The sequence below is a fragment of the Ochotona princeps genome, chromosome 7 (assembly GCF_030435755.1).
Source record: "Ochotona princeps isolate mOchPri1 chromosome 7, mOchPri1.hap1, whole genome shotgun sequence".
NCBI classification, from domain to species: Eukaryota; Metazoa; Chordata; class Mammalia; order Lagomorpha; family Ochotonidae; genus Ochotona; species Ochotona princeps.
The window spans coordinates 45,050,344-45,077,778 of NC_080838.1; the positions used below are offsets into that span (position 1 = coordinate 45,050,344).

The 27,435-nt window shown below is 40.5% G+C and overlaps 1 protein-coding gene across 1 annotated transcript; it reads left to right on the plus strand.

The window, feature by feature from the left end:
• Nucleotides 1-623: 623 nt before the first annotated feature.
• SLC9B2 (solute carrier family 9 member B2) lies at nucleotides 624-25,627 on the plus strand (the record flags this gene model as incomplete). The annotated part of the gene is made up of 10 exons (XM_004594285.4): nucleotides 624-801; nucleotides 4,996-5,166; nucleotides 7,453-7,595; nucleotides 8,889-9,016; nucleotides 9,809-9,984; nucleotides 14,204-14,310; nucleotides 16,350-16,496; nucleotides 19,314-19,422; nucleotides 21,173-21,309; nucleotides 25,301-25,627. Coding segments are annotated over 10 exons (1,515 nt in total), but the record flags the coding sequence as incomplete, so codon positions are not given.
• Nucleotides 25,628-27,435: the final 1,808 nt, after the last annotated feature.

A 27,435-nucleotide genomic window follows, 5' to 3' on the forward strand; every position in this document is an offset into this window, starting at 1 on the left:
CCTTGCATGTACTGGGATCCCATATGGGCGCCAGTTCGTGTCCCCGTGGCCCCACTTCCCACCTAGCTCCTTGCTTGTGGCCTGGGAAAGCAGTCGAGGACAGCCCAAAGCCTTGGAACCCTGTACCCATGTGAGAGACCTGGAAGAGGCTCCAGGCTCCTAGCTTCAGATCAGCTAAGCTCCAACCATGACAACTGCTTGGGAAGTGAATCATCGGCTGGAAGATCTTCCTCTCTGTCTCTCCTCCTCTCTGTATATCTGTCTTCCCAATAAAAATAAATAAATATTTTAAAAATAAATAAGTAAAAATGTATAGAGATATAAACTTTAAAATAAAGAAAAACCTGCTTTAAGGAAAGGTGCTTAACCTAGCAGTTAAGTTACCAGTAAAGATGCCCTCCTTAGTGCCTGCATTCAGAACTCAGCTCTGGCTCTTACCTCCAGATTCCTGCCAGCACAGACCCCAGGAGGCAACAGTGACGGCTCTGCTACCCCATACAAGAGCTGGATTGGTCACCGTGGACACCTGGGGAATGACTCAACGGATGCTAGCAATTGGAGCGTTCACCCTCTTACTCCCCCATGTGTGTGTGTGTGTCTAGTAAATAAATAAATTATTTTAAATACAGGATGAGGCAGTTGTGAACTTCAAAGGAAACGAACCAACAGAAGGAAGCATCCTATTGAATAGTGATGAAAAAAAGCTACAAGAAACACCAACTGAGAGAAATGGTTTACAAAGACTGAGAGAGAGATTGGCTTGCCCTCCGCGTGGTTTGCTTGTCAAAGCAGTAACAAATGGTATGTACATGATAAGGGTGTATTTAGATAGAGAGGGTAAAAGTGGAAGACATAATGGAATATTCCAAATAACGTGGTTGGAAAGACAGAAGAAGTCCCATTTTTCTCCCATAGAAAGACTCCTAAGTGAACAGTACACAATGCTGAGTGCCACTGTCCCACACAAAGACCCGGGCTGAAAGAGATCCACCTGCAGCCCAGGTGTGCAAGAGCCCTAAGGCAGAAAGGGGAAAGAGAGAAAAGACCTTTGCTTTTTTTTTTTTTGGAGCTTCATAGTGTTATGGTAGAGCTCCAGTTAGGGTCCAAAAAGAATTGTTTGAGAAATCGCTTCTAAATAGGAAAGTACTACATAAATGTGGCTTGGGACTACTGTTGAAGGGCTGCTGCTTACAACCTGAAATATTTTGAGAACTTTTCTTTGGTAGTTTATGCCAGCACTATTTTGAATATTGTTAGGATAGGGATATTTATGTCTTCTAAGAATGGATTTGGTTAACGAAATGTTATTCTGTGATTAGTTTTTTCTGCTGCAGTAATGCTGCTTGTTGCTCAGAAAGGAAATGTGTAAGCAGGGTATGGTGGAGAACGTACAGTGTATTAGGAAAAAGGGTGTATCAGCCGGCTTTCCATCACTGTAGTGAAGTACCTGCGGAAGCTGAATGTTATAGAAGAAAGAGGCTGATTTAGCTTATAGCTTTGGAGAAGCAAGCCTAAGATGAGGCACCCATTGCATGGGTGTCTGCCGTGGCTGTTCTTGCTGAGAGTCCCCAAGTGGCTTGGAGCATCACATATGTGTCTGTCTCTTCCCTTAATGTCGCTAGGATGGAGCCCTCCCCTAACAACCCAAACAAAGACTTCACTCCTTAATATTAAAGTAGATTCCGTTCCACCCTCTTAGTACCACTGAAAAGATGTGAATCTTTAGCACAGGAGCCTCTGAGGGGCATCCAACATCTAAAGTGATATTGCAACTGTAGCAAAGCGGTTGAAGAATTGTCTAAACTGACAAAACTGAAGACAAATTACCAGTTTATATTGAGGAATCACAATGTCATTGAAATCAATATCTGGATGGTACCTCAAAAAGCTCATGGAAGGGCCCGGTGGCGTGGCCTAGCAGCTAAAGTCCTCGCCTTGAATGCCCCAGGATCCCACATGGGCGCTGGTTCTAATCCCGGCAGCTCCACTTCCCATCCAGCTCCCTGCTTGTGGCCTGGGAAAGCAGTTGAGGACGGCCCAATGCATTGGGACACTGCACCCGCATGGGAGACCCGGAAGAGGTTCCTGGTCCCGGCTTCGGATCGGCGCATACCGGCCCGTTGCGGCTCACTTGGGGAGTGAAACATCGGATGGAAGATCTTCCTCTCTGTCTCTCCTCCTCTCTCTATATCCGGCTTTCCAATAATAATAAAGTCTTTAAAAAAAAAAAAAAAAGCTCATGGAAAAAGGAATGAAAAGATTAGTTTATCTTTATGCAAAAAAGTGGTTTTTTTAGTTCACATATTTCTTTTCATAATGCATTTTTTCTACTGAATTTGTGAATACATTTCATATGAATGGATTTCAGGTTTTTTGGAGTCAAAAAAGATAAATTTTCATTCCATTTCCACAAACATTTTGAAGTATTTTTGTTATGTTATGCATACTGAAAAATATAACTTAGTCCTAATAATACTTAATTTGTAAACTATGAAATATATTTTTTGTCATTTTTATCCGAGGCAATGAAAGCCAAATATAATATGTATATGTGGTGCTTTAGGCTCTAGATGTGTTTTCATGAAATCCATCTTTATTTACAGAAAATGAAATCAGTATCCAGAGAGCATCATGTTTCAAAATATGCACTAACTGATAAAGCTACTGATAATATAATGCTTTTTTATCCTTTATGTTATTTTTTAAAACTTTTCCCATTAAAATATGGCACATTTCTAGTTAAAATATTTACAAAGAATGATACAAATCAGGCCTGGTGTGATGGCTCAGTGGTCTCACCTTGCATGTGCTCGGATCTCATATGGGCACTGGTTCATATCCCAGCTGCTCCACTTCCAATCCCACTTCCTGCTTGTGGCCTGGGAAAGCAGTTAAGGATAACCCAAAGCCTTGGCACCCTACACCCACGTGAGAGACCTGGAAGAAGCTCCTGAATCCTGGCTTTGGATCAACTCAGCTCTGGTCATTGCAGCTACTTGGGGAATGAACCAATGGATGGAAGATCTTTCCCTCTGTCTTTCCTTCTTTCTGTAAATCTGCCTTTCTAATAAAAATGGATTTAAAACAGGAGACAGGTTAATGTAAGGAAAGGGTAAAATGAATGATGTGATTCTGAGATCTGTTTTTTAAACATTTATGATCCTTATTTTATAAAACTGCCTGAAAAATTTATTTCATTCACAATACATGATTTTTCTGCTTGATTTTCTAAAGTTAATTCTGTTCCTTAGGTTTACAAGATTCCTTTTATCCTTTATTTCTTCCTGTGTGTATTCTTACATGGATGCATTCTTAACAAGCAACTCTTAGATGTAAAAGCATGATTTTCCAAAATCATAGATAGAAAATAAATTAGTGACATAAATACAACTTAGAAAAACTTTATGAACGTTTGTTTTTTTAAAGTTTTTTTTTTTTTTATTGCAAAGGCAGAGTTAGAGAATGGGAGAGACAGAGAGAGATCTTCCATGCCTTGCCTTACTCCCCAGATGACCAAAACAGCTGATTGGGCCAGTCCGAAGCAGTAGCAAGGCATTCCTTGCTCTCCCGTGTAGGCGCAGGGGCCTAAGGCCTTGGATCACCCTCCACCGCTTTCCCAGGCCATAAGCATGGAGGCCATAAACATAAGTCTTAGGCAAACTACAAGGAAGCCACACCTAAATATGCCATTCTATAACTAAAAAAGAGGTCTTAAAGCAGTCACAGAAAAGGAGTTCATTAATGCAAGAAACCCAGAAACCAAAGAATAATTTTCAAGAAACTGAGGGAAAAGAAATCTCAAACTAGAATCTGAGGTAAACCTGAGGTACACCCAGGAAAACTATCTTTTAAGAATGAGAATAAGGATACTTTGAGGCAGTAAAAGAAAGAATTTACTGCAGCAGATCCTCATGAGAAATATAACGACTTTGATACATTGTGTTTCTACACCACAGATTTGCTTGTTTGCCGTGGTAATTTGTGACAATGTAACATGGAATTTGCATTTTTGTCCATATGTTTTCCTGGCACTTTAATATTTTTATGGCATTAAGCAATAACAAGTGAAGACAAAGCTATTTGAAAAGCAAAAGTGAACACAGTTATTTTTTTTTAAAGATTTTATTATTATTATTGGAAAGCCGGATATAGAGAGAGGAGGAGAGACAGAGAGGAAGATCTTCCATCCGATGGTTCACTCCCCAAGTGAGCCGCAACGGGCCGGTGCGCGCCAATCTGATGCTGGGAACCAGGAACCTCTTCCGGGTCTCCCACGCGGGTGCAGGGTCCCAAAGCTCTGGGCCATCCTCAACTGCTTTCCCAGGCCACAAGCAGGGAGCTGGATGGGAAGTGGAGCTGCCGGGATTAGAACCAGCGCCCATGTGGGATCCTGGGGCATTCAAGGCGAGGACTTTAGCTGCTAGGCTTAGCCGCCAGGCCCAGTTATTTACATTCTAATAGAAGTGTCCTTGTGAAAGGAAATACTTCAGATAGCAGAATCAGGGTCTCAGATGAAAGGTTTGAGGTTTCATAATGAATAACAACAAAAAGTAAGTGGGTGATTCTAAACAAAATTAATGCTCAAGGCAGCACTGAAATGCTGACTTGATTAGAGTTTGGATATCTTTATGTTCCTATGATCAATGTAAACAGAACACTTGTGTAACATTAGCTACTGATATACTATGCTAAGATTATGTTTGAAATAACACTTTGGGAATCATAAAAAATCAAGATGGTGGTTTCTTCTGGCAAAGGGAGGAAAGCAGGGAATTTGATTGGAAGAGCATGGATATGCGTTTGAAGGAACTGGAAGGATCCTATTTCTTAATTGCTTAATCACCCAGTTGTTACTTCTGATTTCCTTCAAAGTTAATGCATGGTTGTAAATACTTGTATATGTATCCAATGTTGATTTTAAAATGTATTTTAGATTTCGTCAACTCTGCAAATGAGAACATATTGATAATAACAGGCTGTTCTGGTTTGTTTCAGTAACCATCATTGTTCTGCTGTGGGCTGTGGTCTGGTCCATTACAGGCAGTGAATGCCTGCCTGGAGGAAACCTGTTTGGAATTTTAATCCTGTTCTATTGTGCAGTCATTGGAGGAAAACTCTTCAGTCTCATCAAGTTACCTACACTGCCTCCACTACCCCCTCTTCTTGGTACGTACTGAACACCTCTTATTTCCTTAAGAGTGACTCACATTTATTTTATAGAATGATTTGGACTTGGATAGCTTTGGAGAACAAAGAACTCAGAAAAGTCCATATTTACTATGCAGAGGTTAAAGCTACTTGTTGAATTTTAAGTTTTGTGAACTAATTGTTAAACATGGAAATTTTATATATGTGTGTATATATGTATTTTATATTTATATGTAAATATATTTTATAGTTATACATTTTACAGTTTAACATGCATATATACACATATGTATATATGTATACACATGCAATATGTATACCTACACATACATGCACATATATACATACATGTAGCTATATACATATATGTATGTATACATGGATGTATATACATATATATTTGCAATTAAGTAACAAGAGCAATCACCACTCAGAACTGATAACTTCTTCATTATTTTACCGCATTTTCCTGATCTATGCTGCTGAATTTATGGAATATTATATAATTATGTGCCGCTTCCCCTCTGTTTCCAACCCTTGTTGAGAACTCACAATTGACCATAGTGGAAGTTTCTATGTAACATAGAAATCCTGCCAACAGGGCTTGTTGTAAGAAACCCAGATCAGTGACAAAGACATAAACGTGGTATCATCCCACCTTCATGGTGACACTACACTCACTCATCAGAGATGAGTGGCTTCTTTACCTAATTGCAAAGCTGTCAGACATTTATTTGAGGTCTCTGGAATCCTGATTGAACTGCAACAATAGTTTCTCCTGGGCATAGAATTTATAAATTGTTATATACAAATCTGTAATCTCTGCACATTCTCTATCAGTGAAATTTACAGTAAACATATGTACATATAGAAAATGCATATTTTTGGAGAGCCATTTGTTAAGCATTTACCAGCTCAACATGGAGCATTTCTAAAATGTAAAACGCATCGCCAAAAATAGTGTTTCCAGAGGCAGTGAGAATTGCCTAAACAATACAGTGAGAACTGCCTGTACAAGTGGAGGATTAGCCTGAAACATCACATCTAATGTTTCTTCTAAAATTCTACCTTATGGAGCTGGCAAGGTAGCGTTTCAGACTAATCTATCTGCGGTGATGGCATTGCATACAGGTGCTGATGCATGTCCTGGCTAATCCACTTACAACCGAGCTCTCTTTTTAAAACCGGGGAAAGCAGCCAGGGATGGCTCAAGTCCTTGGACCCCTGCACCTATGTAGGAGACCTGGAAGAAGCTTCTTACTCTTGGCTTCAGATGAGCTCAGCTCCACTCTGGCAATTGCAGCTGATTGGAGAGTGAACCAGTGGATGGGAGTTTGGGAGATCTCTCTCTCTCTCTCTTTCTCTCTGTAAATCTGCATTTCAAATAAAAGTAAATACATTGTTTTAAATTCAGCATTACATAATTTTAGTGTATCGCAAAGGTATTTTATGTTCTACTTCTAAAATATTACTCAGTTTTATTCAAAAGCTAATTATACCTCTGTACAGTTATATGCATTCATTAACTTGCACTGAAACACACATTTTTTCTACTGGTGTATTTTAGTGAGGACAATAGACCAAATTTAGTTGTTTTTGAATTTATGGTTCACAGTGGAAGCTAAATATAAAAAGAAGTAAAATTATTTACATCTTATTCTACTGTTCTCAATATATATTTTTATTTTAAGTAAAAACATTTCATGTAGTTCATATTCTTTTTCATGGATGCTTTTGTTGTTGAGGTTATTACATTATTACTAAAATGGATTGATTGTATGCTATGATACAAAGCTGACAGACCACCTCTTTTTCTGAAGAAACTCATGTTATCTATTTGTATATTTGCAGTGGCTTCTTGCTACTGGTAGAACTGAAGAACTGTTTGAAGGGCAAGATCATTATAACTGCATGTGGGCATTGGCTAGGAGATGTTTCAAAAAGGAGATGGCCCAGGTCCCACTCGGGAGACTCTGAATTAATTTGTATGGAAATTGGCTTGGGTATTGCACTTTTTAAAAGCTTTCCAATCATTTGTATGTAATCATTTATTGATATTTTAGGTAATTGATCACAGCAGATAATTTCAGGGACTATTGCTTGCAAAGGGATGACTAAACCAGCATCATGTAAAACAATTTATGTGTAGAATTTAACCAGACTCCATCCAAATGCTTCTTTCTATCTTTTAAGTTCATGGCGCGTTAGGGGGGTGGGGATGTTGATACATTTAAGTTTTTTCTTCATTCCTCCAATTTGTTCTATTATTTTCTGTATTTGTAAAAGTTTAACTTCTTCATTCAGGCATGCTGCTTGCTGGATTTCTCATCAGAAATATCCCAGATGTTAGTCACAATGTGCAGATCCAACACAAGTGGTCTTCCTCTTTGAGAAGCATAGCCTTATCTGTGATACTGGTTCGTGCTGGCCTGGGTCTGGATTCAAAGGTATGGAGTATAAGCTGTTGCTTATAGATTGAGGATTTGGGTCCCCCAATACTTAGCTTTAGAAAACAGTTGTGAACACTTTGCTTGATATTGTAAGCAAAGAGCCAAATTAGTTCATGCAAGGAAGGCCTTGTGCTTCAGAGGAACCCAGGAGCTATTTCCACACTGGGTCTTGGAGGAAGGTTGGATCACTGTGTATGAGGACAGCAGAGAGTAAGCACTGTATACAGAGAGTAAGTATACATCCCATATAAGCACTAGTTTGTATCCCACATGAATGTTGATTCATGGTTCAGCTGCTCTGTTTCTGATCCAGCTCCCTGGTGACACTCTGCTGAGAGAGATCTATGCGCTAGTTATAGATACTAGCTGTAGGAAATAAAACATATTTTTGGCATACAAATCCTTATACAAGTATGTAGGGCTAGCTATACTGGCTTAGTAAATTGCCCAATGCATGGAACAAATCCCAGGAATTCTTTGTTATTGCTTTTTCTCGTATGTGTGGTTTTTTTTTTTAAGAGTAATTTGTTAATATTGAAAGAAACCCACACAGAGAGAGAGATAGACAGACAGAGACCTTCGATCTCTGGCTTACTACCCTCAATGTTCACAGTGGCTAGCACTGGGCCAGGCCAAAGCTGGGAGCCAGGAGCTCCATCCTGGGCCTTCACGTCAATAGTGGGGACCCATCCTGTACTGTTTTTTGCAGATGTGTTTGGAGGAGGTTGGATCAGCAGTAGAGCATCCGGGAGTCAAACCAGTGCCTGCATGGGACTCTGGCATTGCTGGCAGGAGCATATCCTGCTGCGGTAGAACACTGGTGGTCCTGCAACTGTTTTCAAATGCAAGAATGAGTGTTCTTGAGGAGCGAGCTTCTCAGTCTCTAGCCTGACCCCAGATTTACAGATTCTAAGTAAATCAGTCCTCAGAGACCAAGTCATCTAGGAGGAGGATTATGAGCATAGACCATGAAAGCAGCCAATCTGGGTTCACATTTGGCCCAACCATTCACCAGTTTGATAATGTTGGGCAAATGACTTAAATGTATAGCTTTTTAGATCAGTATATCTAGAAAAATATAGAAATATTACCTATCTCACAAGCTTGCTGTGAGGACTAAGTAAACTCACTCTACAGCTCCTCTAGGACGTTGATGCTTGTTAAGTAGAACTCAATGCCTGGGAAACTCACATGACCCAGATGTGACCTGAATACTGAAGAGAAAGCCTTAGTAAGCGCATCTGCACGCCTGCAGGGGATTGTGTGAGCATGTTTCCTCTTGCATTTCAGGCCCTGAAGAAATTGAAAGGTGTTTGTGTAAGACTCTCGCTGGGTCCCTGTCTAGTGGAGGCTTGCACGGCTGCTGTTCTTGCCCACTTCCTGCTGGGCTTGCCATGGCAGTGGGGATTCATTCTGGGGTAATGGTTTTTTTTTCTTTGTCATGTGAGAATGTGCAAGGGTGTTTAGGGCTCTCTCTGATTCCACTCAAGAAAAGTCACAATGCCATTTCCTTAAGGACAGCAGGAAACAGAAGATAGTCTAACCTCATCGCCACTGTCTGACTTTGAAACAGAGTCAGTGTTCTTTGAGGGGCTTTTCCAGTGATTATAACAATTCAAACTCTAGAGGAAGTCATGCTGTCTTGCCTACATCTGATTCCATGCCTGGGGAAGACTCGCTGGGTCTCACCTCAGAGTGTGCAGAGAATGAGGAGCGCAGAAGCAGTGGTCAGCCCCTACCACGGGGTTCCCCCTGCTAACGCACTCCGTGGTTAGGGGCCATGTGAATAGACTAGTTCATGAATGTAGAGTCCCAGGATGATATTTGGCACATAGTAAATCTATTCCATTACATGTCAAGTCCTGATAGATGGCCTCTAATATTGGACTCCAATCTAGTGTGTTTCTGATAAACTTGCAGACTTCAGAGCACGAACATTTTGTTGCGCAAATGGCAGCTTCCTGGGAACCCATTAGAACTTTCTTTATTATCCATAAATAGATATTTTAGGCAACATAAATAGTTCCATAGCAAGTTGTCCATGGTTATGCTTTGAACAATAGTGTGTGTGTATCTGTTCTTGCTTTGCTGCTTCTCTGCCATTTGAACGACTGTAGTGGAGAAATTTAAATCTTGACAAGAGTAGATGTTATCATAAAAAAAGAATGAGTGAACTGCTGTCAGCAAGAGCTGAGGTTCCACGTGCTCAGTTTTGTTCTAGGTGCCGTCTCCCCGGCTGTCGTGGTACCTTCCATGCTGCTTTTGCAGAAGGGAGGCTATGGCGTTGAAAAGGGCGTCCCCACTTTACTCATGGCTGCTGGCAGCTTCGATGATATCCTGGCCATCACTGGCTTCAACACGTGCTTAGGCATGGCCTTTTTCACAGGTAAACTTATCAGTTCACAACGTGCGTTCTCATGCACCCTGGCGACACAGTTGAAAATGATAGAAGCACAGGAAGTGTGGTTGGCGCCATGGCACCTGCGAGGAGAGAGCAGCTGATGGGTGCTGCGAGCTGGGATCCCTGATGAGAAAGTGAGGGGCCCCGACAACAGGGGCAGCTTTCGCCTCTCACTAGGAAGAGAGGGGCCTCATCCGTGCTTGCCTGATATCTTCCGATCCCTGTTCAGGAACCAGTTCTCAGGGGTTTCCTGACCAGCAGGTCCCCAAAACCACTGAGGGAATGAGGCAGCAGCGGTGTTCTTCAGCACGAACCAGCAGAGACAGTCTGATCAAGCATATCCACTTACTGTAAAGCACAAACAAACTTATATAGATTAAGCAAGGTGGGAAGGCAGAGGGACATCTCCCAACAGTCCTCTGACCCAAAAACGGCACTGGAATTGGCTGGAAGGCATGTCTGTTTCTCTGGACCCTCCAGTCATGTCACAGGTCATGGACAACACTCACGGCTGGCAGGTAGGCTGTGAGTCACGTATACCAGGTAAGCTGGCAGGTAACATGGACCGCACCCGATTTCTTCTGCTTGCTTATCAAGGAAGTCCCAGCACAGCTCATCTAAGGAGCAGTCTACCGCTCTTGCCTGTATGGCCAGTGATCAGGCCAGTTTGAGGTCTCGGTGAACCAAGACCATTGTCGGGGGGTTCCCTTGGGGACAGGGTGCACCACATGCTTCTGACGTCCCATGTAGGCTGAGCAGGCAGAGATCCAGGGGCAATCTCCCCCACCCTGGGAGACCTCCTCATTAAAAATATAATAATAATAAAATGGAATAACTGGGGCAACCATGGTAATCCAGCAAGACACCAACTATGATGTCAACATCCCATATAAGCACTAGTTTGCATCCCACATGAATGTTGATTCATGGTTCAGCTGCTCTGTTTCTGACCCAGCTCCCTGGTGACACGCCTGGGAAGGCAGCAGAAAATGGCCCATGTGCTTGGCACCTGCCACCCATGTAGGAGACCCAGATAGATTTCCAGGCTTCTGGTATTGGCCTGGCTCAGCAGCATTTAGGAAATAAAACTAGCGAATGGAAGAGCTCGCTTTCCCTCTCTCTTTCTCACTGTAACTATGACTTTCAAATAAATCTTTTATTTTTTAAGATTTATTTATTTTTATTGGAAATGCTTATTTACAGAGAGAAGGGGAGAGAGAGAGGAAGCTCTTTCATCTGTTGGTTCACTCCCCAAGTGGCCACAATGGTCACGGCTGAGCCAATCTGAAGTCAGAAGCCAGGAGTCTCTTCCAGGTCTCCCACATGAGTGCAGGGTCCCAAGCCTCTTGGTCATCCTGTACTGCATTCCCAGCCCACCAGCAGGGAGCTGGATGGGAACTGGAGCAGCCGAGACATGAACCAGCGCCCATATGAGATCCCAGCCTGCGCAAGATGAGGATTTAGTCACTGAGCCATTGCGCTGGACCCTGAATATATCTGTTTTTTGAAAGATTTATTTATTTTTACTGGAAAGTGAGATATACAGAGAAGGAGAGACAGAGAGGAAGATTTTCTGCTTACCAGTTCTCTCTCCAAGTGGCCTCAACGGCCGGTGCTGAGCCGATCCAAAGTCAGGAGCTGGGAGCCTCTTCCAGGTCTCCCATAGGGTCCCAAGGCTTTGGGCCATCCTCTACTGCTTTCCCAGGCCACAAGCAGGGAACAGGATGAGAAGCAGGGCACCGGGACATGAATAGACACCCATATGGGATCCTGGCGTGTGCAAGGCGAGGTCTTTGGCCACTAGGCTACCGCGCCAGACCCCTGAATAAATTCATTTTTTAAAATCATAAGAGCTGTGGAATATTTGCTTGGTAACCTTAATGCCATTTAGAAATAAGAAAGACTGGGCCTGGCGCGGTGGCCTGATGGCCAAAGTCTTCGCCTTCAGTGCACCGGGATCCCATATGGGCTCTGGTTCTAATCCCAGCACCTCCACTTCCCATCCAGCTCCTTGCTTGGGGCCTGGAAAAGCAGTCGAGGACAGCCAAAAGCATTGGGACCCTGCACCCATGTGGGAGACCTGGAAGAGCTCCAGGCTCCCGGCTTCAGGTCAGCGCAGCACCAGCCATTGTGGTCAGTTGGGGAGTGAATCATCGGATGGAAGATCTTCCTCTCTGTCTCTCCTTCTCTCTGTATATCTGACTTTGCAATAAAAATAAAATAAATCTTAAAATAAAAGAAATAAGAAAGACAAATTTAAGTTCTTCACTCCCTTTTCTCCATAGATGGCTCAAATTTAGCTCAGACTGTGGATTTGAGGTTGGGAAGTTCTAAATAGGGACAACAGCGTCTGCCTGGAATGATCTGAGAATGTTTAATCTTAGATTTCACACAAAGGGTGAATAGGGTTCTCAGTCAGCATAAATGCACAGAGTATCCATGTGAAAGGAACAGCATGGCTCTAAAGCAGGAACCATTCCTGTTCTGTCATCTGTCACCTTTTGTGGGTCACAGTAGTGCTTTTAATGGGTGTCTTAGCGATGTTTCATAAGTGTCTGGAATGGACATCTTGTTTGAAGTGGCTAAAAAACAGAAACTTATAACAGATACTACACTAGATCTTAGCCCAAAGGTGGAGAAGCAGTTTGATACTTTTATTATTCTTTGACATAGCACAAGTTAACGTTCACTTCTTACTCTGTGTCTAAAATTGAGAAATAAAGCTTCCAACTTTATGTCATCGAAGAAGTATCATTGTATCATTGTGGCTGAAGCCTAGTTTAAGATTCCTCAGTGGAAACACATCTGCTAATGTTATATGCTCTCCGGTCCCCAGGAAAGCCGCTGGGTTCCTTTCCCATGTTATGATTAGTTGTGAGCACCTAGAACCACACCTCTTCTCATTGTCCCAGAGTTTACCTTCTAGCCAGTCGCTGGTAAAGTGATCTTCTCAAAATAGTTTCCATAGCATTATTTTCTTGTTCACAAGCCAATGAAGATACCCTGTTTCTGTTAGGTCAAATCAATCAGCTGTTTCTTAACTCTGTATTCAAATTCATGTTCTCACGGCTTTCCTGGTATATTCCTTTAAACCAAAGGTCTTATCTTTTGCTGCACGCTGAAACTGCCTGGGAAGATTTTATTTTGTTTTGCTTTGTTTTTAAATATGTTTATGCATACTCTGCCTAAGGCAAATTAAATCTGAACCTTTAGGATTAGAAACCAGTGCAGGCAGGATTAGGAGCTACAGCATCAGAATAACAGTTTGCTAGAATTGAGGTTGGGGTCAGGGGTGTGATGGCTCAGCGGCTAAATCCTCGCCTTGCATGCTCAGGGATCTCATGTGGGCGTTGGTTCGTGTCCCAGCTGCTCCACTAAGATCCTGCTCCCTGCTTATGGCCTGGGAAAGCAGTCAAGGAAAGCCCAAAGCCTTGGGTTCCTATACATGGGAAACTTGGAAGAGCTCCTGGCTCCTGGTTTTGCATCAACTCAGCTCCAGCTGTTGCTGCCACCTGGGGAGTGAACCAGCAGACAGAAGATTTTCCATATCTCCTTCTCTCTGTAAATCTGTCTTTCCAATAAAAATAAATATATATATTTTTGAAAGAATCAGGATTGAATGGAAGGAGGAAACCCAGGGCAGAGGGCCTGGGAGGGAGGGTCCAGACCGGGGTCACCCTCTGTGGAGATTATGGGAAGGGGTAGAGAGGAATGTAGAGGATCTTGCTAGTACATTCTATTGTCGTTAGAACTTCTGTATCAGATCTGCCCAGATTCACTGAATTAGAATTTTCAGGAGGTGCAGCCAAATTGTTGCTGTTTTTTTTTTTTTTAAAAACAACTGTACCAAAGATGGAAAAGGATCTGCTGTATTGTGCACGTTGATAATAAATGAGTTACTATAGTAACTTGAATTTAATGATATACCTTGTAATAAGTTTAAAAAATAATTGTAGTAAGCATGCAAAAAATTATATAGTTCATTCCTTATGCCTGTTTTTAATTTTGTGTCCAATAATATGCATATTCAATTTTGTTAAATGTTTTAAATCACATACATTTCAGAATGTGGAAAGTAGGCAACAGCTGTGGCAGGTCCTCTGTGGTAGCAGGTGCATTGCGTTGATGGTTGTTGGGTAAAGCTGATTATACCTCTGGACTTGGAGTTTTGCCTGAAGTTTTTTTTTTTGAAATGTATTTTCAGGGTCTACAGTTTTTAATGTCCTCAGAGGAGTTTTGGAAGTGGTCATTGGTGTATTAGCTGGATGTCTTCTTGGATTTTTTATTCAGTATTTTCCAAGCAGTGACCAGGTAAAAGAAATATTCTGTGTGCAAGTTTGCTCTGAGATGTCACTGAAATATTTCCTCAAGTTGGATGTGAAGGCTGTGTTTGAGAAAATGGTTCCCATTTTTAAATTGTTAACTGCTTTCTCAGTTATGTCCATGAGATTTATGAAGATGATTGAATCTATAAGATTTTAATGAAATCTTGCAATTTTTCCTCTAATTTATATTATGCATACTTCAAATTGACTGTAAGACAAATAGTATCAGTTCCAAAAAATGAGGATATGTGTTTTTAAAAATTTTATAATTCTCAGATAAATTGGGATATGTAATAGCTCTTATGGGATGTCTTTTTTAGTATTAAAATTATATTAAATTACTAATGCTATAAAATAGATTTATCATCTCAATATAATATAGTCACTTCAAGATCTAAATTCTTCATTTATGCACTGATTTCTTAATGGAGATGAAGGTTTGCTTGTTTGCCTTCATGTTTCTGCATCTCTTAGGGTAGATAAGATACATAAACCTCTTCTGTCTCTAATATTGAAATTATTTTGAGAACTCAGAGCGTTTTTAATAGAATTGGAGATGTAACTAAAGAAGAATCTTAATTAAGGAAATTAGAAGCCAGCACAATGGCATGACAAGTTAAGCCTGTGCCTGTGGTGCCATCATCCCACTTGAGTACCAGTCGAGTCTCAGCTAATAAACTTCGGATCCAGCTCCGTGCTGTTGTGTCTGGGAGGATAGTGAAAGGTGGCCCAAGTGCTTGGACCCTGGTGTCCACATAAGAGAAGCTCCAGACTCCTGGCTTTGGATTGGCCCCACTCCAGCTGGCTGGCCATTTGCGGAGTGAGCCAGTAGGTGAAAGATCTCTTCCTCTGGTTTTCTGTCTCTCCTTCTTGTCTGTAAATCTGCCTTTCCAATAAAAGTAATTAACTCTTTTTTTAAAAAAGGAAGTAACATTTCATATACAATTGTCATTGTATATGGTGATTTGAATTTCTATTGTACTCTAAAAAACTTTGAAGAAAATTGCATGAATGCCTTAAAGTTCTAAGGATTATTTCAATTATGCATCAAAATAGAAAAATGGTAGCTGTGTCTTGTTTGTTACTGTGTACTAAATGATGTGGTAAATACTTTAGATGCATTATCACCTCCCACAGCTCTGTTCAGTAGGGCAGTGCCCAGCTGCAAGTTGCCTACAGCAAACATAAAACATTTCCATGTACGGGCACAGAACATGTTCTTTATCACTGAACATTCTGTTGGCAGCTGCTGATCTAGTGCACCTAGTGTAATCCGCCTAGCAATCCATACAGAGAATACTATTAATACAACCACTTAAAGGATAAGGAAATTGAGGCTTAGGCAGGGTGAGTAGTTTGAACTAGGTTGTGTAGCTAGGAAGCAATGGAGCTTGAGCATAAACTAATGAACTCTACTTCCAGAGCTTGCCTGCCTCCAAACTAAGCACTTTTAAAACCCTGCTTTCTAATTATGATCAAAAAGTTATTAAAAATTGGACAAGGAAAGTGAAGGAAGGATATACAAGGTCTTAAACTTTTAAAAACCATCACAATACTCAGTCTAGAGCATCTTAAAGTATTCAAGCATTTAGAAGGAAAAGTCAAGGAGCCTCAAATGCAATAGTAAACATGAACCCTTGAAACTAATAGAGGTTTTCATTAACCTTAACAAAATCTCTGTAACATGCTAGTGATGCTTTCAGGGATGAGAAGACAGACCTGGGAGAGGTGTCTGTAATGACGTACCAAAGCTAAAGTTTTATCCTGGGTCTGTCTGGCACCAAAGCCGACCAATAAGCCCTCCTCTGAGCTTTGTCAACTCCTGCCTGACAGCTGCAGGGAGAGAACCGGCACTCCTGGAAGGGAAGGCTACCTTTGTGCATGTGCTTGCTCTGCTTCGGCTAAGAAAATCAGCAATGTTTGTGACAAAGATGGTTTCACCACTAACTCCCGATGTGGAAAAGTTAAGCATCAAAAAAACCAATTATTTGAAATGAGTGAGCTAATCACTTTTTCTCACTAAAGGAGAACCTTGTGTGGAAGAGAGCATTCCTTGTTTTGGGATTCTCTGTGTTCGCCGTGTTCAGCAGTGTGTACTTTGGTTTCCCTGGATCAGGAGGACTGTGCACATTAGTCATGGCATTTCTAGCAGGCCTGAGATGGAACCAGAAGGTAAATGTTATTTAAAATTTTTCTCCTTTTGACTCTATTCTAATTATATGGTTTTTTTCTTCCCAGATACTTTTTTTTTTTTTAAAGATTTTATTATTATTGGAAAGCCGGATATACAGAGAGGAGGAGAGACAGAGAGGAAGATCTTCCATCCGATGTTTCACTCCCCAAGTGAGCCGCAACGGGCCGGTGCGCGCCGATCCGATGCCGGGAACCTGGAACCTCTTCCAGGTCTCCCACGTGGGTGCAGGGTCCCAATGCATTGGGCCGTCCTCAACTGCTTTCCCAGGCCACAAGCAGGGAGCTGGATGGGAAGTGGAGCTGCCGGGATTAGAACCGGCGCCCATATGGGATCCCGGGGCTTTCAAGGCGAGGACTTTATCCGCTAGGCCACGCCGCCGGGCCCAGCCCAGATACTTTCTTAACATCAAATTAACACAATTTTTAACTCAAGTCTATTTTCTTTATATATACAACTATGCTCCCAATGCACAACTGCATATCATTTTCACTCTTGTATACCAATTTATAATGAGATGTTTTTACTTAAAATACAATATAGGTGTATTACTACGACGCCTTCTCTGTTATTTTAACAGCTGCAGAGTATTGCACTGTATAATTTTCACTATTTATGTTGTTTCCAGTTTTCTATCAAAACAAGCAGTGCTTCAATACAATATCCTTACATAATAATTCACCAGCTCTAAGACATGGTTAGTTGTAAAAGAAGCTGTTCTTGTACATGCCCCAAGAAAGAAAAAAAAAATACTACAAATGTGCTATGATATAAATCTTCATTTTAGAAATACTGAAATTGACCTGACATGCTATTTGATTTGAATGAAGGTAATCAGCTTTTCATATGATGATTAACTAATTTATTCAAAAGTCTTTGTCCATATTTTATAAGGTTGTTCATTTTTACTGTTTTAAGATTATTAATATTTGTTGTCTTAATATTTATGATAGAAATTGACTAATTTCCATTTATTTGTGTTCAATGTATATTCCTAGACAGTGTAAAAGATCCTACTAAATTTTCCATGAAAAAGGCATTGTCCATTTCTGTCCCACCAATTAGAAGTCCATTACAATCTCAGAAATACTTGATATTGTTAAAACATTTTAGTATGTTTCTAATGCGATTGCCTCTCCCCCAAAAAGATTTTCATTTTACTTTGTGTTTCTCTGCTGACTAAATTTCAGCATCTTGAGTTTTCCTGCCTTTTGTCTTCCTTTTGCGAATTATTTTGCGTTTTCGTTGCCCATTTTTCTGTGAGGATCTTTGTCTTTTTTAATTGTTTTATGATACAGTTCCATAGGCACTGGGATTTCCTGTCCACCTCCCCAAGTTCCCTTCCCCCACCTCACACTGATTTCCTCTCTAGTATTACAATGGATGTCCTTCATGAACAGTCGTAAGTCCATCTTGCTGTTATTGAAGTGTTTCCCAACATTGTGGGCATGGACAATGTCGGACAGTCCATCTTCCTACTGTTAGGACAAGTTCGACTGTTTCACTGGGAGTCTGTCTTTGGTCTGTGTGCGTAGAGACACATTGCACTTTTTCTCCACATCTGAACATGTCAGTCTCTGCTACACTTCTGTTATACAACCCCTTAAATACAGAGCCAGTGAACACAGACCACAACAGAGAGAAAAAGAGTAAATTTTCATCAACGTAAATTTAACAAACATGCTACAAAAATGCCAATGTGTTGCAAATAAAAATAAAATAAAAAAGCTTCTTATAGAAATTGATGCATGACCCATGTGGCTCTGGAGAAATTACAATTAAAACTAGAACATCATTACCTCTGAGATGTAGCAAAAACAGAGTTGAAAAGGACATTTGCAATCTCAGGTGTTTACAAAAATTCAAATCATTTCTTATGGACGATCCAGAAATGAATCACAAGAACTTACTGAAGTAGATACAAATAATTATGAAGTACAAAAGGTAAAATTTATAGCAAAAATAGATTTGATACCACAAAACTTCAAATTGTTACTATTTGTTTTTTATTTCTGTAAGACATCCTGAGTTTACTATAGCCTTCATGTCAGTCTTCCAGCACAAGAATAACATGTGGTATGGGTTAAAAAGTTCGTGCGTGCTAGGGGAAGTTGCCGGCCAACAAGTGCTGCTGGCCACCTTGCACTGTAGGAGACTGACACTGGAGATGGTAACCTGAAGACACCAGAGCTTGCTGTAGGATCCCATTGGGAGTAGCTCCAGAAACCAGAAAAGCAAAGCACTTCTTGCTTATACTATCTCCTTAGCGACCTCATGCTCACAGACAAAAAGAAATCCTGAAAAAGGCACAGCTCAGTCAAAAACAGTTGGAGCCAGGGGACAAAAAAATTTCTGGCTGGCTCAGTGGTTTACTATTCCTGGATTTTATTTTTGTGCATGAGTTGAGATAACTTTTTTTTTGTAAAGATAAAGCAAAATTTGAAACAACTTAAAAGCTATCCAGTAAGTACTGTAGTACTTACATGTTGTAGATTAATCTGCAGCATAATAAGGTACATATTTATGCAAGAATCTTTATAATTAACATACCACAAAAGAATCTTCATAAATAACAGTCATTTGCAACCAATACTTAATATACTAATGTGCATTATGTATCTTCAGGGAATTTTTTGCTTTGTTTCAGGTAATCTCTTCTATATAGAGGCCTCAAAAATAGAGCTTGTCTTAAGTCAAATGACTCAAATTTTAATATAGTAAGATGCTTGGGTTGTAATACCATCTATTAAAAATCGTGTATGTTTTGCTGTTTGTCTGCTTGATTTTGTTTTTTTTAGGAAGACGTTGAAAAGATTGTGGCTGTTGCCTGGGATATTTTTCAGCCCCTTCTTTTTGGATTGATTGGAGCAGAAGTATCTATAGCATCTCTTAAACCAGGAACTGTTGGTAAGAATTTCAAAGAGGTGTTTTTGCTAAGATCAACTCTTTTTATATTCACTTAAAATATCTTATTACGTATGTGTTCAGTGCCCCCCCCACTGACTCCATGATACAAAAAGTTAATTATTATCTGAATATTTCACAGGAGATGATTTAAAATAATTGTTTCATGTAAGACAATAAATTCTGTGCTTGTAATATTGTTCCTTGTAAAGAAAAGCAACATAGTTATCTATGTAGTACCTCTATGCAGACAAGTCAGTTCTTAAAAAAAAAATCCCAAGGATATGAATGTTCACGAAGTCTGCTACTGATGAAGCATCAGAATTGTAAAAATAATTAGTTCTGTGATAGGTGCCCACAGAATAAAAATATTTATGTGTTCATTCATTCTCTTATCTGTTTATACATTAAAAATGTTATATTAAAACTGTCTTGATTTAGAGCACTGCACTTAAATTCATGTTCTGCATACCTTCATTATTTCTTCCTTGCCTTGCATCGTATTTTTCAGTCTTTACTAGAAACCTTTCTGTGTGCTGCCTCCTTCTGAATCCCATACTCAAACACTTCCCTTTCTCTCCCACATCTTTACATATCCCCCTTCAGAAATATTTCTCTTCAGAATGTTAAGTCTCTAATCTCTTATCATAAATAAGTAAATAATTTTTATTCCAGTCTGACATGAGCTGCAATATACATGAATGAGCCTTGAGGACATAGAGTCTATGAAAAGAGGCCAGTCGCCAAAAGGCTGACCCTGTGTGAGTCCACTTAGATGAGGTGTCTTATATAATCGTACGGACAGAGAGAGAGTAAAATGGTGGTTCCCAGGACAGCAGTAGGGGGATGTGTGTAGTGGTTGTTTTAAACAATTTTTTTTAAGATTTATTTATTTTTATTACAAAGTCAGATATACAGAGAGGAGGAGAGACAGAGAGGAAGATCTTCCATCCGATGATTCACTCCCCAAGTGAGCGCAACGGCCGGTGCTGTGCCAGTCCGAAGCTGGGAACCAGGAACCTGTTCCGGGTCTCCCACATGGGTGCAGGGTCCCAAAGCCTTGGGCCGTCTTCGACTGCTTAACCAGGCCACAAGCAGGGAGCTGGATGGAAAGTGGAGGTGCTGGGATTAGAACCAGCGCCCATATGGGATCCCGGGGCGTTCAAGGCAAGGACTTTAGCCACTAGGCCACGCCGTCAGGCCCATGTAGTGGTTGTTTAATAGTCAACAGAAGTTTTGCTTTGCAAATGGAACGTTCTGAGATGGTTTGTACAGTAGTCTGAAAATACTTAATGCTACTGAACTTACAAATGGCCAAGATGCTAAATGCTCTGTACGTTTTACCACAATGAGAAGTAGTATGTATTAAAGTTAAAATAGGATGTGAGAAATTTAATGCAGTCCCCTTACTTCATTTGACTTCTGCCCACTCTCCTTTTCTACTTCAGTTCTCATTCTCTTCAGCACGGTTTACATTTTAGTGCACCTCATACTTAGCTTAACACTAGTCATACATTGTAGCATTTAATAAACTCCTGTTAAGTGGAAGAAAGTATGGTCCTTGCCTTAAAGCATAAAAGAGATAACATGCAGTCATCTTTGTAAAAATTCAAATATTTAATTGTTGTCTAATTTTTATGTTTTAATTTTTTATCTTGTCATTATTTCTGTTGATACTATTTTGAATCAGTTATGAGATGTGGTTGCTTTCCTCGTTCTTAACTATTTCTAAAATTGAGTATTTTTTTTACAGGGCTTTGTGTTGCCACCCTGGGCTTTGCAGTTTTGATACGAATTTTGGCCACATTTCTGATGGTGTGCTTTGCTGGTTTTAACATAAAAGAAAAGTTATTTATTTCTTTTGCATGGCTTCCGAAGGCCACAGTCCAGGTAATTATGAATAGGAATGCTTAGCACTTTAACTGCTGCTCCTGTGTGACGCCTTAAAATATTGAACAAAAGAGCTTATTTAAATTTAATGACTGCTGATCATTGAAATTGAATTTATAAAGAGAATGTGTACTAAACTATTCTATAAAATTGTGTTTTGTGTATATAGGTTCCTTAAATATGGTGGGGTGCTTCAATTTCTTTAGCACACCAGGTACAACTAACCATTCAATAAATTCCTGATTTACTAGAAAGTACTAGTAGGAGGAAGGAAGCTTTCATATTTTGCCAGCACTCTCTGAAACACCCCAAGAGAGAGTTGATGACGCTTTTCAGTGTCTTCCAAGAACAGAATAAAACAAATTACCATGATTTATCTTAATATTTGAAAATACTTCAATGTCAATGCCATTAATAATTATGCTTGAGCAGAGTCATACATATAATAGAGAAGAATCTGTTTCTTGAAAAATTATTTTGAGAATTTAACAGCACCTACCTCTGTTAATAGATCAACTGTTTCAATCACCAGTGTTTGTGTCTAAGTAACACTTATTTCATTTGATAATGGCTGTTAAGTAGAAGGGTAGTGTTAATGGCAATGACCAAAAACAAACAAACAAAAAGAAGCTACAGTGTTTTCTTTAGCAAATAAAAAGTAAAAGCTCCCAACTCGCAACCTAATAAGGAAAAAAACATGGTATATTTTGAGCTATAGCACTATCCTGGGTTTCAGGCATCCACAGAGCATATTGAAACATCTCCATGGATATGGGGGTTGGGGGAACCAGCTGACCCTCTAGGCAGCTGTCTGTCACTTGACCCAAAATCTGTATATACCAGTGAACAAGTGATAAAGCACTTGCACATAGGTGCGTGAAGTTATTTACTGTGCATTTAGTGGGATACCCAAAATTGCTGATTAAATTAGAACTGTACAGATTATGACTCATTGCGAAGGTAATACTTGCTTAACCCTGATTGTATTGTATATTTTGAGGCAAATTACAGCAAACGAGATTGAAGTGTTCTATCTCTGATTATTTTGCAATTACCTAAATATGCAAACTTATGGTTTATGAAATGAGAAACTAGGTGTTGTTAATTTAGGAGGTGTTGAGCGAAGTTTATGCTGTATTCCATATTTTCTGTGGCCTTGAGCATTATTCTGGAAAATTATTGCACCATACTTTCACAACTGTCTGGGGAAATAACGGGAGTATTGAGGATAGTAAATACAGTGTAATAAATGGGATAACTTAAATCTCACAGTGTTTTCAGTTCCATGTTTGATAACATCAATCAGTAAATATCAAAATAATAATGAAAGCTTATGTGTAAACACTTGATTCTAAGTGTTGAAGTCTGGAAGATAGCACTTTACATACATATACACACACATATAAACTTTCTATTAGTGTTGCTCAAAATTTTTTATCCATGAGCTGCTCTAAGAGGTATACTTTAAATCACAATTTAGCATGCACACAAACACTTATCACAAGTTCATAAAATGTTGAATTCACTTTGGCAGGAGGTTATCAGCAATAACGCAGAACCTCCAAATACAGAGATGAAATGAGAGAGATTTTTATTTCTCTCTCATCAGCAGTCTAGCATAGGCACTCCAGACCTGGCAGGGTGAAAAACAGTCTCAGCAGGAGCCTTCCATGCCCAGCTCTGATGTCTTCACCTCTCATGCAGTGGGAAGCAAGAAAGGAAGTACAATCATTGTGTCTATTGCTGTTTGGGGTATTACAAGTACTGTTTATCTCCCTCACTTCCCTATGTATTTGAGTAAAGAAAAAAGGGGGGGTGCTGGGAAAAAAAGAGACCACCAGAGGATCTCTGGACTTCAGTGTGCTGCTAAAACTCAGGAGCTTTATTAAAGAAGCAAAAAGGGCATTTAAATAACTAATGGCAGCTAATAGCCTCTACCATTGCATCCAAAGTGCATTGATATTTTCCTCTCTGTTTCACTGTGACAGGCCACAGTGTTTTGCTTAGTAAACTAAAGGGATAACCAGATTAATACATTTTCCCTCATGTGTGCACTGGTAGTGTTATATTTCACCTCTACAATGAGAATTTTCCATCACATATTGTCCAAGAGATATCATTTCAAGTGACTCATTTGAGCGGCAGAGGTGGAGAGAGCCCACGTGCTGCTGTACTGCGCAGATGAATGCAATGGCTGAGGCTATCTCAGTCGCAGTGCTAGGAGCCCAGAACTCAGTCGAGGTCTCCCACATGGAAATCAGGAATCCTGTTACCTGTCATCACTGTTGCCTTGTGCCTTCCAGGGTCTGTATTAGAAGGCAGCTGGTCAGAAGTCAGAGCCAGCTGTCAAACCCAGGCACTCCATTATGGGCCATGGGTAGCTTTTTGTTTTGTTTTGTTTTATTTTTATGGTGTATTTATTGTAAAGGTTGACTTACAGAGAAGGTAAGACACACAGGGAAAGAGAGACAGAGAGATCTGCTGGTTCACTTCCCAAATGACAGTCATGGCCAGGGATGGGCCACTCTGAAGCTGGAACCTGGAACTTCATTTGCGTCTCCCCAACATGGGTACAGGGATCAAAGCACTTGGGTCATCTACTGCTTTCCTAGACACATTATCAGGGAGTGAGATGGGAAGTGGAGCAGCCGGCTCGAATTGATGCCCATATGGGTTGCCACCACTGCAAGAAGCAGCTTGATCTACTGTGCTACAATGCTATACCAGTATGCCATTAGCTAGACTGAGCACCCACCCTTCTATTTTTTTTTTTAAGATTTATTTATTTTTATTACAAAGTCAGATATACAGAGAGGAGAGACAGAGAGGAAGATCTTCCATTCGATGATTCACTCCCCAAGTGACGCAACGGCCAGTGCTGCGCCGATCCAAAGCCGGGAACCTGGAACCTCTTCCGGGTCTCCCACGCGGGTGTAGGGTCCCAAAGCATTGGGCTGTCCTCGACTGCCTTCCCAGGCCACAAGCAGGGAGCAGGATGGGAAGTGGAGCTGCCGAGATTAGAACCGTCGCCCATATGGGATCCCGGGGCGTTCAAGGCAAGGACTTTAGCCACTAGGCCATGCTGCCGGGCCCCACCCTTCTATTTTAAATATAAATTTCACCAACTCCTAAAGCACAGGTAAAGCCAAATGTCAAAAAGTTAACCTCAAGATTTAAAGGTACCCACCAATTTCATATGTGACCATTTAGGCTCTAAAAGAATACAGATTCATGAGCCCAACATGATGGCTTAAATAGCTAATCCTCCACTTCCAATCACCAGTATCCCATATGATGCTAGTTTGTGTTCCAGTTGCTCCGCTTCCCATCCAGCTCCCTGCTTATGGCCTGGGAAAGCAGTCGAGGACAGCCCAAAATCTTGGGACCCTGCAAACTCAGGGGAAACCTGGAAAAGGCTTCTGGCTCCTAACTTATCAGCTCGGTTCTGGTTGTTGCGCAACTTGGGGAGTGAATCAGCAGAGGGAAGATGTTTCTGTATCTCTCCTTTTCTCTGTAAGCCTGCCTTTCCAATAAAAATAAATAAATATTCTTTAAAAAGAATACATATTCACTTAAAACTTTATTATCTCCCAATAAGTGTCACTTAATCTTTTTGTCTTAATTTCAGATTCCTAAAGATAAAATAATGAGACAATGACTAAGTTTCATCTTAAGTCAGAAGAAATTTAGAACATAGAAACATCTTGCGTTATTTAATTGACATTGTGAGTCTGTATTTTCCTTGCAGTCAGAAATATGTTTGCTTTGTATTTATATGGTCCTGTCCTGCGAGAACAGGTCCATTTGAATCGTCAGTTTGTCTCCATGAAGGCACATGGGTAGTTTCCAGATAATCAAAAATACCTATAGTATGCATTGGAAGAAGACTAGCAGAACTTCTTTGGTTGGGTAAATGAGCAAGCAATTTATTTCACTATTTTATATATGCATGCTGTATCAAGTTTTTTACTTTACCTCTAAACTTTTATAGGCTGCAATAGGATCTGTGGCTTTGGACACAGCAAGATCAACTGGAGACAAACAGTTAGAAGATTATGGAATGGATGTGTTGACAGTGGCCTTTTTGGCCATCCTCATCACAGCCCCAATTGGAAGTCTACTCATTGGTTTGCTGGGCCCTAGACTTCTTCAGAAACTTGAACATCAAAACAGAGATGAAGCTGAAAGAGAAACTTCTACGCAAGCTTAGAGGTGAAAAGAGAATGCCAGACATGATGATTAGAAAGCAGCTACCAGAGGCTGCTTCTATCAAGATGGATATTCAAATATGTAATAATGTTTAAGCTTAAAATATAATGAACCAAAAGTGTGATTATTTCAATTTTATCCTTTCCCATTGCTATGTGGGAATTTATATTTTGCACCTATAAGCCCCTATCATGTACCTCCAATCCATGTATCTTTAATCTCTCTATTTTGTTTTTTCACATATACTTTTCACCGCTTGTCTTAGTTTTTAAGGATATACTCATATTTACATTCACATTCTATCACAATTTAAAATTAACTTGTAGGGCCTGGCGCAAGGCTCATCTATCTAATCCTCTATCTTCAAGTGCCAGCATCCTGTATGGGTGCTGGTTCATGTCCTGGCTGTTCCACTTCCCTTCCAGCTCCCTGCTTGTGGCCTAGGAAAGCAGTCGAGGATGGCCCAAAGCCTTGGGACCTTGGGAGACTTGGAAGAAGCTTGCAGCTCCTGGCTCCAGATAGGCTCAGCTTCGGCTGTTGCAGCCACTTCCAGAGTGAACTAGTGGATGGAAGATCTTTCTGTTTCTCCTCTCTGTGAATCTGTCTTTCCAATAAAAGTAAATAAAATTTAAAAAAACATCTTTTTCTCTCCATAAATATCCTTCTCTCCATAAACCTGCCTTTTTAATATAAATACGCAAATCTTTTAAAAATTAACTTGTAAGAAAACCCAGTTCAACATCCTCTTCAGCTAGCCAACAGCTTGCTCTGACTGACTGTTAATTCGTATTTTCTTGGTTCATGATCCAATAGGCTCCGATGCCTTCAACTGTTTTTGACTACTCATCCGTTTTGTCTTTTTAACAATATAATGCAGTCCCCCATCAATTTCTTTTTAAAAGAATGTTTGTTTGTTTATTTATTTACTTGAAAGTCAGAGTTCTACAGAGGGTGAGAGAGAAATCTTCCATTTGCTGGTTCCCTCCTCAGATGGCTGGGCCAGGCTGAAGCTAGGAGCCAGGAACTTCATCTGAGTCTCCCACATGGGTGACAGGCTCCCAAGGCTTTGAGCCATCCTCTGGTACTCTTCCCAGGCCGTCAGCAGGGATCTGGGTTGGAATTATAGCAGCCAGAATAGGAACTGGTGCCCAGACAGGTTGCGGGTATAGCAAAAAAAAAGTAGTTTTACTTGCTCTACTACAATGCCAACACAATCGCCGCCCCCCACAATTGGTTTTATCCTCACTTTCCCTGTGAATCTTCTCCGTTTGTACCTTACTACCTTACTGTGAATTATTATAACTTGTTCCCCCCAAATTTTAAAGGACTTGAAGTATTTTCACTGCTTCTTATTGCCCTGTCCAGTCAAAAGGCTTTTGTCCTGTCCTTAGCTGACCACAGAGTGCTCAGGTGGCCCATCGAATCTAGCGTCCCTGTGGGAGTGCCCTGATCCAGCCCTTATTTGTTTCTAGTGATTCATATCCGGCTTCTCTAGGTAAAAGACAGCTTATCTTCAAATCTGTGTCAGGTTCATGAAAGTTGCGTTAATTAGGATTAGACAAGCTGCTGTAGTGCCAAAAATATATAGTGCTTGAAGGAAGATAGAAAAGAAAAAACATAGTGCTTGAAAGGAAAGTAGCTGCTTGGTTGATGCTAACAAGTCTTTGTATCATGAAGCTCTTCTGTGCCCTAGCTCAGCATGTGGGTGAAAAGTAGACTTCCTTCCATGCTTCCTTCTAGCTTTCTGGATGAAGGGAACAAGGAAAAACATATAAAAAGCAATTTAGCTTAAAGGACCTGAAGTGAAAGTTGGGCCCATCTCTAGTTCCAGCTGTGCAGAGGCTGAGCTGCATCGCTAGGCGGCAGTGTTGCTGAGAGGAATAGAAAGTCAATTTGAGGGGCCAGACAATAACATTG